This window comes from Pseudopodoces humilis, chromosome 14 (assembly GCF_049639895.1).
Source record: "Pseudopodoces humilis isolate 2021_Gansu_Grassland_sample_001 chromosome 14, ASM4963989v1, whole genome shotgun sequence".
NCBI classification, from domain to species: Eukaryota; Metazoa; Chordata; class Aves; order Passeriformes; family Paridae; genus Pseudopodoces; species Pseudopodoces humilis.
In genome coordinates, this window is record NC_142213.1 from 8196041 (window position 1) to 8215345 (window position 19305).

General features: G+C 45.4%; 2 protein-coding genes across 2 annotated transcripts in view; one reads left to right on the forward strand and one right to left on the reverse strand.

Moving 5' to 3' along the window:
- The window catches only part of AMFR (autocrine motility factor receptor), a 28052-nt gene extending 13960 nt beyond the window's left edge, over positions 1 to 14092 (forward strand). The window contains exons 9-14 of the mRNA XM_005526320.3: positions 2008 to 2198; positions 3843 to 3946; positions 5887 to 6021; positions 6669 to 6752; positions 11002 to 11186; positions 12602 to 14092. Of these exons, the coding sequence (XP_005526377.1) occupies positions 2008 to 2198; positions 3843 to 3946; positions 5887 to 6021; positions 6669 to 6752; positions 11002 to 11186; positions 12602 to 12746 (844 nt within the window). The 3' untranslated portion in view covers positions 12747 to 14092. The remainder of the gene's footprint in view (positions 1 to 2007; positions 2199 to 3842; positions 3947 to 5886; positions 6022 to 6668; positions 6753 to 11001; positions 11187 to 12601) is intronic.
- A 1185-nt stretch (positions 14093 to 15277) lies between these two features.
- GNAO1 (G protein subunit alpha o1) overlaps positions 15278 to 19305 on the reverse strand; it is a 140991-nt gene continuing 136963 nt past the window's right edge. The window contains exons 7-8 of the mRNA XM_005526322.3: positions 18775 to 18928; positions 15278 to 17156 (exon numbers count right to left, since the gene is read on the reverse strand). Coding sequence (XP_005526379.1) covers positions 16969 to 17156; positions 18775 to 18928 — 342 coding nt within the window. The 3' untranslated portion in view covers positions 15278 to 16968. The remainder of the gene's footprint in view (positions 17157 to 18774; positions 18929 to 19305) is intronic.

The window sequence follows — 19305 nt, forward strand, 5'->3', positions numbered from 1 at the left end:
ATTTGTTGTCATTTATGACAAACCTTGCCATAAATATTTATTTGTGTTCCGAGAAGTCTCTAATGAGATAATGTGCCTCCATAGCAGAAACTCTTTTTCCAGTGCTACTGAATCATGTGAATATTTAATCACCTGCTGAGCACTTGAGAAACCCAGGGTCTTCTCTTCAGAAAGACATTTTCTCTGTATTTAGAAGGATCCTTTTGTATTTTTTTTATGAAGCAATTACAGTTCTGAAGCAAGTTACACTCCTTGGTGCTTTTAGGGAGGGAACATGTTACAATGGACAGCTAGCATATAAAACCAGATGTAACTAATAACCCTATTTACAACCTGGGAGTGTTTTCTCTCCTCATAAAAGCCTGGTGATGTTGTCAACAGGCTGAACACTGTGTCCATTTTCAATTACGTGGGACTTTTTTTCCCCATCAGTTATTTGGAACGGAAGAGAAGGTGGCAGGGAAGATTTGCATTGCTGAGATCAACCATGTGCCCAGATATTAAAGAAATTTAATGGGAGCAGGTGTCTGAATCTTTTAGGCATGGATCTCTCCTTTACCTTGTAGGAAGCAGGCAATTTCAAGAATTATCGCTCTGAATGGATGCCAGCCTTGACCTGCTGCCTGCCCTTTTCCTCCTGAGGTGCTGTGGGTGACCAAGCCCTTCTGCCTGTGTGGTACACAGTGGGTGTGACCACAGCTGGCTTTTTGGGTCTGGTGCTGGTGCAGCTGACACGGGGTTGTGCCCATTCCAGCATCTTGGCTGTTGAACTGCTGAGGAGCAGCAGCGTGGTGGCAGCTCGGGAAACTCTGGGTGTTTCCCAAGTGACCTTTGGAGTACAGCCCTAGCAGAGGTTTGAGTTTGCTGTGGGCAGAGTGGTTTTCCTGTGGTCAGGGAGGTGATGTTGGACAGCACTGCCAGTGCCAACATGCCGGTTGTGCTGGTGAACAAGGTGGTGTAAGGTGGCAGATTTTTACTGTGGTGCTTTGGTTAGTTTTGAGAAACCCATACTGTGTATCCCTCCATTATGATGTGATGGAAAGCATCTTGGCAAAGATTCAGGAATTGGACAGAATGCTTGTGTCTTTGACTACACTATAGTCCTGCAATTAGTGCTTTTCCCTTGCTCTGTCAACCCAAACCTGTGATCTGTGCCTTCATTTTGTTTGCACATACACAATTTTTGGGAACAGGTTTATTTGCTCTTTTTGTATGTCTTTAACTTTCTAAAGTGTTTTGAGATCTTCTGGAAAAAGACCCACCCTCCAAATGTGAAGTATATTATAATATTGAGATGTGTTCAGCCCTGTGAAATTCAGTGCTTCCACACTGAAAATGAGGTTTAGCTTGAACAAATAATGCAGTTGGGTCATTTCAGAATGAATCAAAAAGCATGCACTGCTTTGAGTGTTTCAACCTGCATTTCAAGCACTTCTCCTTTTCTTCAGGACAGAAAATTTCAGAATTGAGGAAGGATTGTAATGGCACAGAATTGTTAGTATTAATAAATCTGTTTAGAGAGTTCCTGGAGTGGTGCTGACTTTTGTGGTTTGGGTATTGGTATTTTGGAAAGCTATTTGAAAACACTGGAGGTGCCATTGCCTCATCACAGGCAGAACTGCTATGAAAATATGTCAGGATACATTAACTGTATGTCCAGTTAGTTTTTGCCTTTTTCACTTGGGAATGGTGAGACAAAAGAACTGGTTTCTTTTCCCTTCCAGGCAAAACTTGCTTGTTCTGAGCTAGAAGGACAGCAAGCTTGGAGTGTGTTTTAAGCTCATGATAAATTTGCATGCATGTTTATAAAAAGTGAACACTTGAGTATTTTCAGCTGAAAGAAATAAGAAACCTATGGCAGAGTCATCAGGAGCTCATTGAGGGTATCTGAGCAGTCTGTGTGTTGATGCTGTGTATAGAATATGCTACAGCTGCTTGATGTGTTGGTGATAGTGGTGTCTTGGAAAAACACTGCAAGCTCACACTGTGTTCCTCTTTTCCTGTCAGCTCCTGCCTGCGTTCCTGGCTGGAACAAGACACATCTTGCCCCACCTGCAGAATGTCTCTTAATATCACTGACAGCCATCACGTGAGGGAGGATCACCAAAGGGAGAATCTGGATGAGAACCTGGTCCCTGTGGCAGCAGCAGAAGGCAGACCACGCCTGAACCAGCACAATCACTTCTTCCACTTTGATGGTGAGCTGAGCACATTTGACATCCTCTGCTGTTGCCCAAATAAACAAGGGGAGCAACCTTCTGTAGAAGAGAATGCTCTCTCTGCTTCAGCTGAAATTCAAACCATGCTCTGCTTGTGTTTGTCAAACACCACTGTTTCTGTTGGTTCTTTTGCAAGAGCTCAGATGTGTCTCTGAGGTTTCCCAGAGCTGTGGAGATATCTTGAAATATTTTGTACATGTGCTCCCTTTTTCTGGATTTGTTGTGGTCAGCAGCTTCAGTTACTGCCATTTAGATTCATTGTGTGCCATGTTGACAAGCAGCATGGGAAATTCCTGTGTCTTTTTGTTACCATGTGGTGGTTAATCAACAACAGTCAAAGAACGGAAAAAAAAGCCCTCTGTGGTGCAGTCTAAAAGTCAGTCTTTCCCCTATCCCCTCGTTAATGTGTGGTTGTCAAAAGTCCATTTGCCACTCAGTTTACAAGACACTTAAAATGCTTGGTTAGGTGCAGAAGATTAGTCTCAGAAGGAATCATGTAGCTGCAGCAGTTTAAAGTATTTGGGGTTTTTTAGTAGTGTGTTTTAAGTACTCTCAAAGCAGATGTGATTCCAGGCCACTATAAGTTCTGTGTTTGGAGACAACTTGCTTTGAAAAAGACAGTTTATGTGTGTATGTCTTCCAGATTTTTTTAGAGTTTTGGTATTGATGTGTTCTGATCTTCCACAGTTTCCCAGATTTTGTTGGCAGTCTTGATGTTTCTCAGATAATTTCAGTACTGCAAATATTCAGCTTTGGGCTCTGCCCTTGTGGACCTCCCATGAGGCAGTTGAGATGCTGCAGACTTACACAGTGAACTGTTCCTCATCTCTGCTTGTTTTGAAGTCTTTGGAGACTGTGGGAGGAGAATAATGGGCAGAGAAGGGTCAGACAATTTCTGGGTACATGGAGACTGGCTGATAGCTTCTGCATGGCTTCCACTTCTGGGGTGCTTTAGGTCTCTAGAGGACATTTATATTTAGAATAGCGCTGTGTTTTTGATGGCTGTCCTCCCCAGTGCTCTCCAGTGGCTTGGAGACCTGCAGAATTACCATGGAGATAGGAGGAGACGTGGAATAGAGCAAAGCCTGTGTTTATTTAAGTGGCAGCACAGAAGAAGGCAGCCACCCATGTGCCCTACTCTGTTGAGCTGAAGCATGGGATTGCAGCAGTCACTTTGTTCAGTTACTCTGTGTCCCTTTGAAGTAGTATTTCTCAGTGATGACCCATTTTGGGCCTGGATTCAGATTGCTTAGAAAGCCGTCTTCATAAAATTGCTGGATTTATTCATGTATTCCAGAACTGGGTTTGACTCTGGATTATTTTAATTTTCACTTTAGTAGGATCATTAAAAAAAGAAAACAAGGCTGTGTTACTTCCTTGATCCTTTTCCAGCCCCCAGATTGTTAAACCACTATGACAGTGTGTATGAAGAGAGTATGGGCAGTTCCTGATTCACTCAAGCCATCTCCATGTCTGGGAGACTTTAGGGGTAGATTTCACTGCAGAACTCCCTGCATGGACCTTGTGGAATATGAAGACTTACATTAAATATGTGTAAAAGTGCTTGGTCTGCTGAGATTCTCATGCTCTTTCTCAACTTTCTTGGTAATTTCTTACTCCCAGGCTCCCGAATTGCCAGCTGGCTGCCCAGTTTTTCTGTGGAAGTGATGCATACTACCAACATCCTTGGAATTGCACAAGCCAGCAACTCGCAGCTCAATGTTATGGTAAGACTGCACCTCAGCCTTCCTGTTTGTGTTGTGTAGGGGAAAGGGTTACATGGAAATGGAGAACATAAAGGGGAAGGAAGTCAAAACAGTGGTTAGACACTAGATGAAAGCTGTTTTTCTGACTGAGAGAAGCTTTCCTTCAGTGAAGTTAGGGCCATATTAGGGTTCAAGTGTGCCAGCATAAAAGAACAGTTCTGGAGGTAAGTGAATGAGGCAGAAGAATGACATGTACTTCCTGGGTAGATAAGTAGGCTTTTTCTCAGCTTGCTTGGTACAACTTTAGCTCTTTTTCAGTACTTCTATGATAGCTTGCAGCACCAAAGGGCACAGAGAGTCTTTAACCAGAGAATTTACTGTTGGTCAAGTAGCAACTGATCAAACCATTCTATAGGTTTGGCTTTGTTTTTTAAATCCTTAATAGCACTAAGCTTTAAGATAGCAGTTTCAGTGTCTTAACAGTGTGAGGTGGGCTCTCTAGCACCCCCAGCTTTTGCTGATTCATGATGATGATAGAAACTTAGAGGATGAAATTCCGTATTTGTTTAATTAATCCATAAAAACGCTAATGTAGTACAAAAAGAAAAGAATATGGCCCATGAAACACTACATTTTTTTGAGAAGTGCTGTTTCCTTTGAGTTCTTCAAGCTACTGTTCTATACCATGGTAATAAATATTCAGTGAGGTGTCTCATGAAAGTGGTTGAAATTTCTGAATGTTAGGTCTTTCCCATGGCCTATACTTCTGTTTGAACATCTGCAGAGTAAGGTCACTATTTTTAGGGTGTTAGAGGCAGGGAGAGACCAATAAGATGTTGGCAGATGATTTATTAGTTAAATATGGAGGAGCTCTCCATCTGAGGTCAATTCAATTTTTCTTTTACTGGACACAATGATACAAATGGGCTTTTGTTGAGGATAAGTAATGTTTTTTAGGATTGTATATTATCAAAAGTACAGTAGTAACTTACATTAAAATGTCTAGTTGAATGGAAAGCTGGTTAAAGGTTAGCAAATTATTAAAATGTTACACATTTTTAATAGAAAATAAGTGACATTCTCCTTTGTGTTACTGGATAAAAACCTAGGGAGGTATTTTGAGAGGAATGCCAGAGTCTGAAATGCTAAATCAGTTGGTTTGGTCACAAGTTAATACAGTGGATGGTTAGGTTTGCAGTAGTTGCTTGTGTTGGAACTCACTGTCAGTGCATAATTTTTCCTTTGTTCTCAAAACTCCTTCCACCTTTCTTATTGCTGTTCTCATTCCCCTCTGTCCCCCATGACTTTGGGCATTAGTGAAAGTAGATCTTTAAATACTAAATTAAATCTAGTTGTTAGACTCTAAAAGCATATTATTTGTCTTTCCTCTTACCTTTACTTATTTAATTTGAATATTATTTAACTAGCTTGAAATTCAATAACAACAATTCCCTGACAACTCAGTTTAATTTACTTGAATTTTCAGACCCTATTAAACTGGTTTGTAGGGAAGATGGCTGGAGGGAGTGGGTTATTAAAACTTATTCCACCTGTCCTTATCGGTACCATTTTGGAGCCAATATGGCAAAAAGCAAAATAGTTTTTTTCTTCCCAGTGTTGATCTTCAGTCACTCAAGAGTCTTGTATAGATCTTTATCAAAAAGGCTGTCATAAGAAGAAAGTTGGGAAGCTTTTGAAGCCTTTGTGCATCTACAGGCATTGTTCAGGGCCATGTGGTGTCTCCCTAGGAGCTGCAGTTTTGGTGTTGACTTCAGTGGAGGCAGCATATTGCCCTGTAAGTCAAAGCCAGCATGGGTTTTCTTTCTGTTTCCTTTCTGTCTGTGGGTTTGCATATCATAAGCAGAATCTTTGAGCTGGTAATATTTTTAATCTCTTTCTGTTGACATACTTATCAACTAACTTCTATTTACTGCTGATGCCAACTGTATTGCTTTCTCCAGGCCCATCAGATTCAGGAGATGTTCCCTCAGGTTCCTTATCATTTAGTTCTGCAGGATCTGCAGCTAACTCGTTCTGTGGAGATCACCACTGACAACATCCTAGAAGGGCGCATCCAGGTGCCTTTCCCCACACAGGTGAGTCATAAAACTGTGCACCTAAAATTACTTTCTGTCTTATCACAGCACTGAGCCTCTAAATAATGAGTGAGGGGAATGAAGTGAGTTTGAAGCACTGGTGTCTGGGATTTGTTTTCCCCTTTGTTTAAATCTCTGTAAATGCAGTGTATTCAGTCATGTACCAAAAATATATTGAAAATGTCCTAGCTAGACAAGAGACAAATATTTGCTCAGTTAAAGCAGCTCTTCCTGGTCTCTCTTGTGCAGAGCTTTTAGAACATTTCCAGTTGATTTCTCTGCTGACAGATAATTGAATTGTACCACTTAGTAAGATATTTTGCAAAGAAAGTCGGCAAAATTATGCCTTGTTATTAATTAGCACCAGCAGATTTCAGTAAAGCAGTCTGAGGATAATGTTTCTGTTAATAAGAATATTGAATTCTGGTTCTGTGCACATCAGATAGTACTGTTATCTGGAGTCTGTGTGTGGGGAAGCAGAGAGAATTCTCTCTCAACATAGAGCATTCTGTTTATTGCTAACTTATCTGTTTCTAAATTGAACACAACACCTGACATTGCAGAGGGCAGAGTTTGAATGTGTTCAAAGAACTCGGGTTTTTTGCTGTTTCCCACACTGTATTAAACCTGTGATGTTTGCATTTCAGCGTGCAGATAGCATTAGACCTGCATTGAACAACTCTGTGGAAAGGCACAGTACTGATCAGGAGGATACTGGAACTGTCACACAGGTAAATTGGCTTAAAAATAGCCAAAAAGCACAATTAGAAGCTGCATGGACTGGTAGGTGCCTTTGGTTCTGTACCAGGTCGGGTTGGTGGCAGCCCTTCCTTACATTTCACATCAGAGCTAACACAGTCAGCCAGATAAATCTGATATTAATATAGTGCCCCTGTAGATGATTATCTGTGTGCTTTTCTTTTTCTTCCTTGAGGGAAAGTGCTATCAAATGGTACAAAGAACAGAAGATCATCATGTCTCTTTCCATGTCTGGTCAGCCCGTGCCTGTCTGTGGAATATGAAGAGCAGGGTGCTTTTCTCTTCTGCTTTCTCTTCTCATTCCCATTCTGTACATCTCCAAACACTTCCATTAAAAGGAGGAGTATTTATTTTCTGAGTATAAGAATTCTTTTGTGTTCTGGAGGAAGCACTTTATGACATGGAGAGCTTTGGTGGAAATGGAGTGAGATATGAACTGGACCAAGAGATAACAGCCCTTCTATGTACAAAGGACAATAATGGGTTTTGCTCTTCTTTGCTAAGGCCTTTACTACTAGGCAGCATGTGCTAGCTAAAGTGTGGCAGGGAAAAAAATTACCCTGTGAGTAGAGTAAGATCACATTTCACTTTTGTTTTCCTTGAATGTAATAGTGACATCCTGACAGTTTCTGTTTTATGAATCTTCCTGTTGGTTAGGTGAATTTGTGAGGTGTTTGACTTTCTTTGCAGCCTTTAGTGACCTGAATAGCCAACCTGTTACTACCTGTAATTCAACTGTGGCAGTTCCCTTGTTAGCAGGTTGCAAGACAAAAGACCCTTTGATTTGGTCTGGTTATGCAGCTGAGACTGAGAAAGAGGTGGTAGCAATAGTACAGGTATTTGGAAAGAGCCTGGGGTAGCAGCTACAGAACTGCAGGAATGAAAATCTTGGTCTGGATCAAGCATTTTTTGGTTTCTTTGAAGGTTTTGGAGGCATTTGCCCTGCTCTTTCATGAGAGAAACCTCTTTTGGTACAAATAGTATCTAGCTAGTTATCCTTAGCTTGATTCTGGCTTCAAATCCCACTTTGAACTATTGTGTTCATCTTTCATCCCCCCTGCCTGGCATTGGCTATATTTCTGTCCTTCCTTCTACAGAACCTGAAAAACCTGGGAGTGGTGTCCATACATACTGTACTGAGCACATGCTCTCTAACAGAGATGCCTTTTAGCTTTGCAGTGCTGCTGAGCTCTGCTCAGATGATATGTTCTGGTTGGAGCAAATGGTGGTTTGGATGGAGAACCTGTTTTTATCATGTAGGATAGCACAGAGATGACCTGGACACAGTGGAACAGCTGTGAATATCCTGCAGTTTAGTCGGGCTGCTGGTGGCTACTTGTGGAGAATGAACTGATGGCCTGCCTCTGTGAGAGTTTTCCTGGATGGATATGTACTATTCCAAAGGGGAATCATAGCCAAGAGCTGAAGTGGGAGACTGAGACTGCCATGCATAGAGAGAAGTGTGCTGCTGGGTAGTGTTGTGGAAGCTGGAAGGGGCTGCTGTCCTCTTCCTGCCTCAGAAATGCTTTGTGCATTTAGTGTTAGCTTAGGCTGCCTTTGCACAAGCTACTCACTCTTTTTGCAGAACTCATAGTTCTACAAGGAGTCTTAACTCCTTGCTGTTGAGAATATTGCTCTTTCGGAGAGGAGCCTTGGGAGCTTCTGGCTCTAGGAAACTCCTGTCACTTTAGTGTCCCCTTGATTTTGATTTTAATTTGTAACCCAATACCTGGTGTATCTCTTTCTGCTTGCCAGAAGAATCTGTTGCTGTAGTCAATCAAGGGCTTGTCTGTGAGAAAAGGGCAAGCAGCAAACAAGCTACTTCAGCAGGGTTCACTGGAGTTTTGAGAAGCATTTTAAAGGCAAGTGGGAAGGGACATAAGAAGCTGCCATCATCTCCTCTGAGTGTGACTTGAATTTCCAAATTGAAGATAGACAGACTTTGACACCTTATGACACAGGCTCTGACAGAGGCTGTGGAAACTCCAGTTCCTTTGTGCTGCTGCCTTAGAGTAAGTTTTACAAGTATTCTGCCTCTTCATTTTTTTTTTTATCAGCATACCCACTGGGAATCTGTAGATCTCCAACAGCAAGTGGAGATCAACAACAGCCCATCCATTCTGCTTGTTATAAACAACACTTCTTAGCGTAGCTAAGACACTCAAATAAAAGAACCGTTCTTCATGAGTAGTGTTGGTTTTCCTAGTGCCTTATGTCATATTATGACTTCATTCTACTTAGAGTTCAAAGGTCTTAAGACAGAGATAATGACTGCATTTTTTTTCCCCAGTTGTAACTTGTGGTTTTGGGGAGTAAGTGCTGATGTAATGTAATGGTAGTTGAGAAGCATCTCTGAGCACCATCATGGTGTAAATCATGTTACAGGTTTGTGAGATAATGCTGTAAATACTGACAGCCTCTATCAGTCCTGGCCTGTACCTTTAGTGAGACACACTGCATGTGCTTCTCTCCAGCTGTGCATTGCAATGCTGATGCTTCCACTGATGTGCATAATGCTCTGCCTCCTCTCTATTCCTATCCTATATGTCCTCCCTTGCTTAAGTACTTGGTGGCTATTTAGAGACACTTCTGAGGCATCCCGTGACTTTCATGAAACTTTTTCTCTTGGAGCTTGAAAGAGGAATGTTTTCTGCACTATGCAGGCTTCTACATCTGTGTTCTGCTGCATTACTGAAGCTTATCATAACCTTTACTGTAATTGGCAGTGATAGTTTCATCTCTAAAACCTCCTTGGTAACTGTTCCTGTGCTCAGATAGAGGATTGGGCTCTGGGTATTGGTTTTTGAATATTTGTAACCTTGTGAAAAACCTCCAAACCTTAGGTGAGCCAACTTGCGTCTTGCTCTATACCTGTTCCACTGGGTCTGCCAAGGCCATCCTGGCGCCAGGTACAATCCATTGGATCTTTCTGTGGGGCTCTCCCTCCCTCCTCAGGGATGTGGCAGTGCTTTGAGGCAGTCCAGTGGTGCCCCTGTGTTTTCCCAGTGCACTCAGGAGCCCTTTGGTAAATTGCAGCACTGACTTTTTGCTGAGAGAGGCTGAACACCCGTACTTGTGTTTGAGGTTGCAGTGTCTGTACTGTGCTGACTTGGGCTCTGGGATTGCTTGGCTCACCTCCCTAATGGGAAGTGACATTTGCCTTGGTGTTTGTTCTCTGAAGGCGTTGGGTTGAGGAGATGGTGTTACTGGCCTGTCTCTAGGGCTTTGGGATGACTCAACTTGTTTTGCACATCAGCTGTCTAAACCTGTGTGTTGTGCTGTGATGCTGCCACATCCTGCATGCAATGCTGTCGGGGCTGGAGCAGCAATCCCATGGAATTGACCATCACAGCTCCTCGGCAGCTCTGCCAAAGGCTCCAAACCATGCAGTAGGAGCTGCCTTGGCCAGTATTTCCTTGGAGCATCTTGCTGGCTTGAGCCATCCTCTGGAATGCCAAACGATGGCTACACCCTTGAGCCCTTCACTGAGGTGATTTGTTTCTTGAGGCCACCAGTCTTGTCTCTCACCATGGTTCTCATTGCAGGGCTGATGTGATCCTGGGTGGCAGGGTGTGATCAGCGTGTGCTGTTTCACCTCTGCTGCCAAACCCAGCGCCATCATCCATCAGCTCAGTTTTTGGGGTAGTGTTATCAGCTGGCTGTCAGAGGGGAGAGGTGCCATGTGGGGGCTGCCAGCTCCTCTCTTGGCACACAGTGCTTGGGACAGCTGCCAGCCTTGCTCCAGCAGTCTAAACCAGGATAATTTGGGTGCTGCAGAATCCAGTGAACTGAAGCCTCATAAATTCCCTTCTTGAACACAAATAATCTTTACAAGTACATTTGTTATTTTTTCCTTACTATGTAGATTTCTGCTTTTTCAACTCTTCACTGTTGCATCACTTGTCAAGTCAGCTGCAGAATCTGACTTTCAAATGCCCCATTTTCAGAGAGCATTAATTATGAGTAATTAATGTTTGTCTTTGACATTACTTTAAAACATGGCATAAAAGATACAGTGTTATAGGATACAGGGTCTTTGAGCATGGTCTGAAATAGCTTTGTTCTGTTTTTTGGCTGGGCTTTTCAAAGGAACCCAAGGGAATTGGGTATAGCAGGTGAGACTCTGGTTTCTTCCAGTGCCTCAAAAAATGACAATTCTTTGTAGCTTGTTTTGATGCAAAGAAGCCCAGATTTTGCAAAGACGTTTTCCTTTTCTCTTAGACTGAGAGAGTGCCACTTGAACTGAACTCCAGACTGGAAGAAATGGTGGAATTGAACGAAATGGAAGCAGAACCTAATGAAGCAGAAGATTTTGAGGCCAGGGGAAGTCGCTTTTCCAAGTCAGCCGATGAAAGGCAGCGTATGTTGGTTCAGCGGAAGGAGGACTTGTTCCAACAAGCTCGAAAGTATGTTCTTTCCTAAAACTCCAGCCTGGCCACTTAGGTGGAGTTCCCCAGAATGGGTTTCAAATGGATTTGAACCCCTGAGAGCCTGAGTTGATGTGAAAAGCAATAGGAGGGATGAATACATCTGCCATAGCAGGCTCAGGATGCTGTTTGACACTGCTAAACCCAGCTCTGAAGTAGTGTCAGGTGTCCCAACATGTACACAGCTTCCTGTGCAGTTTGTCCAAAGCTCTTTGAAATCAAAGGCTGATTTTTCCAGCTTCAGTGGGCTTTAGTCTAATAATGTACTGAGAACAGGTTATTTGGCCTGAGTCCTTTAGCAATCTTTACTTTGGCTACTGGCACAAATGTCAGCCCTCACTGCCTATGCTCTTATAACTGAAATTCCTGTCAGGCACCGCTTTATCCAGATACAGAGCCCAGAGCAGCACAGATCTGACAGGTGACCCTTACTAGACCTCCCCAGAGGAGCTCAGCACCAGCCAGTCAGCACCACTGAGGACAGACCAACTTGATGAACTGTCCTTTAGCCCAACCAGTAACACCTGTTACAGGTAGAATTCAACTTCTTTACTGGTATTCCAGTTATGTTGATAGACTTTACTAGCATCCAGTTGCTGATTAGCAGAGAAGGAAAAGCACTATAGTGATGTAGAAAAAATTTTGTAGTGTTTTTAACAAGTGTTTTCCTTTGTGTTGCTGAGAGGGTCTACAAGAACCTCACTGAGTTCTGGGTCCTTTGGTGTTGTCAGGCTACCGCTGCTCTTTTCCACACTGAAATGCCTTGTAAATATCTGGGGGTGTAACACCTTTTATAAGTCTATAAACAGACTTGCTCCTAGACCTAATTTTTCCTTGATGTTTGAAAAAATGTCTTTTAGGGAGACAGAGTATTTTTGACTTCCTGGTGTACTGGTTTGAAGAGCTGTTGAATTTCAAACTATTGTTTTTTGCCATTAATGTGTAAAAATTCACAGGGATGTTAACTTTGGCAGCAACTTCCTTGCCCTCTGGCCTCACCTTACGCTGTGCCCCTTCTGTCATGGGCTTACCCGCTGTCATCAGGGAGTACCTTGCTGTGGTAGGCAGTGCCAGAGGCTGAGGAGTGTAGTAACAGGAACAGAGGGAGTCAGTAACTCACCTGCTGTGAATGGCTCTGAGTTGAGAGGACAGCCCTGACCTTTTGAACTGGCTCCTTCCCACGGGCACAAGGATCTTGCACAAAACCCGAGAGCTTCTGCCAGCTCTGCAGAGCCTGTTGTAGGTGACGTGGGCCTTCTTTTAGGAGCACATAACTTATGTTGAGGCATTTTCCTGCTAGTTTGCCTTCCAGCCCTCCCCGACTGTGGGGGTGCATTTTTCAGAGCCAGAATGAGGTGGGTTCTACTCACTCACCTTTTCCTCTTTTTCCTCAGGCGTTACTTAAACAAAACCTCCGATGAGGAGCTGAGCACAGAGAAGCCTTTGCCTGAGGGAGCGACGGCCGACGCCGTCACCCTGCGCCGCAGGACCCTCGCTGCCGCTGCCGAACGGAGACTTCAGATGCAGCAAAACTCTTAGCGCTCGCTGCCCCTCCTTCCTCCTCCTCATGAGCAACGTTGAATAAATAAATTAAATACAAAAAACCCTGCGCTTTCTATACCAGCAGGAAAGTGTTTCTTCAGAGTTCAGCTGGCTGTGCTGCCGAGTGAGCTGGCTGCCTCTCTGCTGTATAAAGCATGTGGTCTAATAATGTTTGGACAGCTGACAAATTAACCTTTTTTGTAATATTTTCTATGTGACGTTGATCCTCTCCACAAAAAAAGGCAATTTCGAAACCACGGGCATGATTTCTACAGCTGGCATGAGCTATGGGGCTGACTGTACAGCAGAGGCTGGGGAAGTGTGTTCTGAGCTAGCTGTGGGTGCAGGTCAGGGAGTGCACGGGCATGTTCTGCTCGAGATCGGGGCACTTACTCCGAGGGAAGGAAGCTTAGAAGCTTGCAGCAAGCCCTGTGTTAGACGAGCAAGCTCCTCAGTCCTGTTCCTACAGCAGCCAAGGTGTTCTGTAGGGCGGCTTGAAGGGCTGGGGGAGCATCACTGGGAGGTTTTTACACTGGATGAAGTTATCCGGCTACACAACACAGAAAAACCTGAATTCACGAGTTGTGCAGCAAAGCGCCGATTCACGCCAATTCCCGCATAAAATAGTTCAATGTTGCTGGGATCTTCTGCACTGGCAGAGGTTTGGCTCTGTTATCCCCAGGGCTGCACTTTTCCTTTGCCTTTTGTGTCCAGGAGCAAGCGAGGGACAGAGGGGCCAGGTTACAGTGTTGCCAGGAGCCAGGGGAGTCAAAAGTAAAACCTGCCTGTCCTGGACTCCTGCGCAACATGGATGGGACGGCGCAGAGATTGCTCCATTATCTTGCTTTTTATTTCATTTTTAACCCCACAACCTCACCCTGAGTTTATTCAGAAAGACTGGAGGAATGGGGGCAGCTGGACCTTTGCTGGCTGCAGCCTAACCTGGATTTTCTTAAAAACTTTTGAGATCCCCTTGGCACCGCCGCCGCTAGCTTACATAGTTGAATTTTACATGGCAGTGACTTAATTTTTAAACTTCTGGAGAGTGAGTTCTAGTTTCACTGTCCTTTAGAAGGAGCCCAGTATTATCTAGAATTGTTGGTAATTTTTTTACTGTTGGTTTTTAGGTGAAGGTGAATTTAATGAGAGGAATTGCATTGATGTTTAGGTAAAAATAATTTATTTCAATAAAACTCTTTGGGAAGCCTTACCTTGCAATGCTATTAGTAAACCTCAAAAAATTTTTTTGAGATCTTGGGTTTTGCTTTGAACACAGCTGTTTTGTTTTTACTGTTAAAAAAACCCCAACCAAACAAAAATAAAACCTTGATCAGTGTTGGAAATTGTTTGTAAATTTCTGTAGTGTGATTTCTCATGTTTTCTCATGGTGGGGATGTTTCAGAGACGGGCTGTTCTTTCCAGACTTCTGTTGCACTCCCGACTTTCCCCGGCAGCTCCCTGAGGAGTGGACCCTGGCCAGCCACTGGATGGCACCTTCGCCTGCAGCAGCGCTGCAGAATGACCTACTTGAGCCATGAAAGGCTGGTTTGTGCAGAGCAGAACAGGACCAGTGGCGGCCTCTTGGCTGGCTCTGCCTCCCTGGAAAGGGAGGTCATCTGAGGAGAGGCCTGATGGACTTTCCCAGTGCCAACATACGCTTCTGGTGGCTGTAAACAGCAGGAACCTTGGAAAAGCCGGCAGGAGCTGCTGCTGCGTGCAGGAGTCTCTGCCAAACCCCCCTCCCTCCTCGGGGCTGGGCAGGGACACGCCGGGGGTGGCACAGGGGGGTCCTGGATGCCTGGGTCACTTTGCCTGTGGCTCCATCCCCGGGTGGTCCCCTGGGGTTTGGAAGTGTTCCCGTGGTACTGGAGGGATGTCGGGTGGTGCCCAGCGCTGTGCCCAGGGCTGGTGGCTCTCCAGGTGTCCCACCTGTGGTCACCGTGCCCAGTGCTGGCATGCACAGGAGCTGGGAACCTGGGATGGAGAAGAGTGCAGGAAAAAGCCAAACTGTGGAAAAAACCCCGACCCCCCAAAAATCCAAACAAACCCTGAATCGCGTAAGCAGGGAGAAAACCTCAACTTTCTTGAAAAACCTTCCTCTATATGCTAGGGGGGAAAACTTCAGTATTGTGGGATTTGTGATGTTGCCATAAATGAAGGACTCACCATGGTGATTAGCTTTGCATTCCATAAAGAAATAAAAATATTTTGCTGCCTGGGCAAAAGGGAGGGGGACCTTTGCTCACAGTGATGTTCTGTAGCACCAGAGAGCTTCCACACACCGCTTTCCTAAGATTTACACCCATTCCATACTTACACCAATCTGTAGTTCCCTTCTCCCTCTGCTACCAGCAGCAAATCCCCCTAAAATGCGATTTTTGCTATTTCTTCTTCCTCTCTGGAAAGAGGCAGGCAGGCGCGGGGGAAAGAAGGAGGCGTGGGAGGGAGAGCCCGGGGTACAGACAAACATTCTCTTTATTGAGCTACACATGAATTTTTCCATTAGTCAGAGAAAGAGATTGGCAGTGTGTAATATATCACAGAAACCTCACTGATTGGTAATAGAAAGGCTTAGAAAGACCTGGCGCTTTTTATATATATATATATAATATCTTTTTTTTATGTTTCCTCTTTATTTATTCATTTTCTTTTGAACAGGTGTGACTGCTCTTCTTCAGCAAAGGTAACTCGTAAAAGTGAAACCGTGAAGACGTCTGGTTACTAATCAAAGTAGAAATGACAAGGGATTGGTCATGAAAACAGTGGCTTCAATGTAAACACTACATTCGATTTTTGTTGTTTTTTTTTTTATTTTTTTTAATTATTTTTTTGTGGGTTTGTGTGTGTTTTTTAAAATTTTTAAATTATTTCCATTCTTTCTTTTTTTAAGTTTGTTTTTAAAATTTTTTTCTTTTTTTTTTTCCTTTTTTCTTATTTTGCAGCACAAACATCCCCACATGAGAGAGAAAACACCATTCACTAAAAGGGAGAGAGGACTGGGGCAAGAGAGGGGGAGAGAAAAGCAGCACAAAAAAGCATTCACTGGGAAGAGTTAAAAATAATAAAAACGAAACGAAAACAAAAAAATACTCTAAACAAAAAATAAAATAAAATAAAATATATATATTTTTGTATAGCCCTCCCTGATGTCCCTGGTCGGCCCTGAGGGAGGGGTGAGGGGGACTCTGGTTGGGGGGGCCGAGCTGTGCTTTTGGATACGGACCTGGAGAGTGAGCAGTGACCAGGAGCAGGGAGTGTTAAACCAGGAGGGAAAAAATGGGAAAAACCCACCGGCTCCGGCTGGTGAGGGCTTTGGCCTGAATTGGTGTGGGAATTCAAAAATTCTGACCGAAACACCCCCCCGCGAAATCCTGCGAAGCGAGCAGGAGGAGGATGCCCCCGCTGCAGCCTTCCCCCTAAACAGTCAGGGTGGGAAATGGGAGAAGATCTGCTTGTTGTTTCCCTTTTAAGCTGTGACATGTGGGGCCGGGGGCAGTTTTCAATTTTTTCCCTTCTTCTTAAAAGAAAAAAATAAAAAAAAAAAAGGGAAAAAAGAAGAAAAGACTTTTTGTTTCTGAAGGTGGCAGCGGGGCTGGGGACAGGCAGGGGCAGCCCAGCCTTGCCCATGCTGGAAAAAAAAATTAAGAAAGCCAACCCACAATAATGAATTATAATAGTCCTAATTAAAAAATAGCAGCCCATGATCAAATAACTGCTGGGAGGAGAAGCCCCTGCCCAGAGTGACCCCGGGCGCTGCCCTTTTCCCCTTTTCCCTGCCAGGTACCGGGGGAGTTGTTGGGATGGTGGGGCCGGGCAGAGCCCCCCTGGCCCCCGGGGTGCCCCAAGTTGGGACACTGGGGGCCGGAGGGAGGAGTCTGATGGGAGAAGGGGGTTCAAAAAAACAAACTAAAAAGGTGGGTGTGGATCTTTTTATATATATATATACGTATATATATATGCCTTTTTTTTTTTTACCAACTCGCATGATTATGATGACATTTTTTCTCTCCTTCAATCTGGTTTTTTCGTTTCTTTTTTTTTTTTTTTTTTTCCCTTCCCTTCCCCGCGCGCGCGTGTGTCTGTGTGTCTGTGTGTGGTTGCTTTGGGGTTTTTTTTTTTTTTTTTTTTGTTTGTTTGTTTGTTTTTTGTTATTTTTTTATGTTTCTTTTCTCTCCTGGCGCCGGGATCGCCACCCAAGCAGTCGCTGTGCGCCGGGGTCTCAGTACAAGCCGCAGCCCCGCAGGTTGTTGGCAATGATGATGTCGGTGACGGCGTCAAAAACCACCTGGATGTTGTTCGTGTCTGTGGCACACGTCATGTGGCAGTAAATCTCCTTGTTGGGGGAGCGGTTTTTGCTCTCGAATTGTGCTTGGATGTAGGCGGCCGCATCCTCGTAGGTGTTGGGACCTGCGGGCAGAGCGGGGGTCAGGGCTGGGGGCCACACCCGGCCCCTGCTGCTCGCCAAGCGCGTGTGTTACAGCAGAAACAGGCAAAACTATTTTCAGCCACCTCCCCAACCTTCACCCCTTAGCAGGGTCCATTTTCCTCCCATCTTCCTCCTTTCCGACCCCATTATCCTTTTGCTCCCCCTCTGCCCCATTTTCCCCGAACACGCATCACACCCAAGCCCTGAGGGCTCCTCCTTCCCCAGGTGTTGCTCCTTTGCCCTCTCCCCTTTCCCCCCAGGAAGGGCAGGATCCCTGAGGATCCCAGCCAGGCAGGGGGGCACGGCCAGGGGAGCTGGTGGCCACCCCAACATCACCCACGGACACTGGCTGTACCCCCCGGTGGGGCTGAGCCCCTCTGTGCCCCTCCTGGGCTGGGTGGGGGTCTCACCCCGGGCACTGCAGTGGTGCTGGCCCAGGAGCCGTGTGGGGTCACCCCTGCTGCCTGCTGGCTCCCTGACTGGAGCTTTACTTTGGGAAGGTGGGCTGGAGAGGCACCAGATGTTTGAGCTGAAAAATGTGCATTATTGCATTAAGCTGCTTAGGGCAGCGAGAGAGGCTGCGCTGGCCCCTCGCGGGAAGCCACAAAGCTGAGTTACGCCCCTGAAATCGCCTTTGCGAGAGCTGCTATTATCTGGAGATTTATTTTCCTTTCCCAGCTTGCTGGTTCCCCTCGTTCCTGATGCGGTGGGTGGCTGAAGGAGAGGGGAGCTGGGCTGGTGCCACCGGGCTGTCCCTCTCCATGGGGTAGCCTGGCTGTACCATGTGGGATAGTCTGGTTTGTTCCACCAGGTGGCTGTGAGAAAAGTGCTGGTGCCTTCAGCATGGAGAAGCCTGAATGCCTCTGGTGGAAATGCTGGTGCACTTATGCCGTAGGGAAATGGGTCCCATCTTGCTGGGGGTCTCCCTTGTCCCCAGTGTTCGGCATCCAGGATGGATGTGCTCTGGGTGGAACAGTTCAGAGACATCTCAGTATGTGTAGGGGATGCTGGAGTCTGAATTTAAACTGCCTTTTTTCTTTCCCTTAGAGAATTCCAGAGTATCTACTCTTGCTCATCTTCTTGGTTATTTATCCTTTTCCCCAGGCCATGTAGGTTTCACTACAAAATGGACGATTCTCTTGTGGTTCCACAGATTCCTGCTGTAAATGGGCTCTTGCCTTCCCCAGCCACACCCAGCAGAGGCACTCCAGGGAGGATGCAGCCTGAAGGACCAGGAGTCTTAGGTACTCTTGCAGGAGCTTCCCAGGAACCACCAGCAAACAGGATGGCTCCAGTGGTGGCCAGTCAGCTCCTGCCAAGTCTTCTTCTTTCCACAGCTCCCTGTGCCCAGGCTCATTTCAGCTCCTCTCCATTTGTCCTGACCCCCTCTCTGTGCCACCAGCTGCTCAAGCTCCTTTGCCACAAGAACTGCCCCACGCAGGACACAGCCCCAGCCCATGAGTGGGTGCTGGAGCTGCATCACAGCTCGTGAAGGTGCTTTTGCACCCTCCAAAGGAGCCCTGTCCCCTCTGTCCCCCCAGCCCCGGCGGCGCAGGTTGGGCGGCACAGAGGCTGTGCCGTGTCAGCCCCAGGACCTACCTGTGTACTCAGGGAAGCAGATGGTCAGAGGTGACTTCTTGATCTTCTCAGCAAATAGGTCTTTCTTGTTGAGGAAGAGAATGATGGAGGTATCGATGAAGAATTTGTTGTTACAGATGGAGTCGAAGAGCATGAGAGATTCATGCATGCGATTCTGCAAAGGGGAGCACAGAGGGAGGAGAGGGGAGAGAGGAAGGCAAAGACAGAGTGTTAGAGGAGAGGAGAACATTTTTGTGAACTGAAATGGTTAGAAAGCCAAAAAAAAAATCTCTATAGTAAGATAGTGGTAAATTTGAGCTAGTTACTAAGGTGGAAGAAATGGGGTATTGTGCTGCTCTTGGGCTGGAGGCCAGGGCAGGTGTGGGGCTGCAGCTGATCCTCCCCCACATCCCTGTGGGGCCACTCTGCCAGGGAAGACACTTGAAACCTCAAGGGAAGTGCAGGAAAAAAGTAATTTGCTTCTCCCCTACGTCACCAAAGGAGTAGGGAAGAGGCCCTGTCTTTCTTTAGGGACTGGATGCCCCTGAAGCA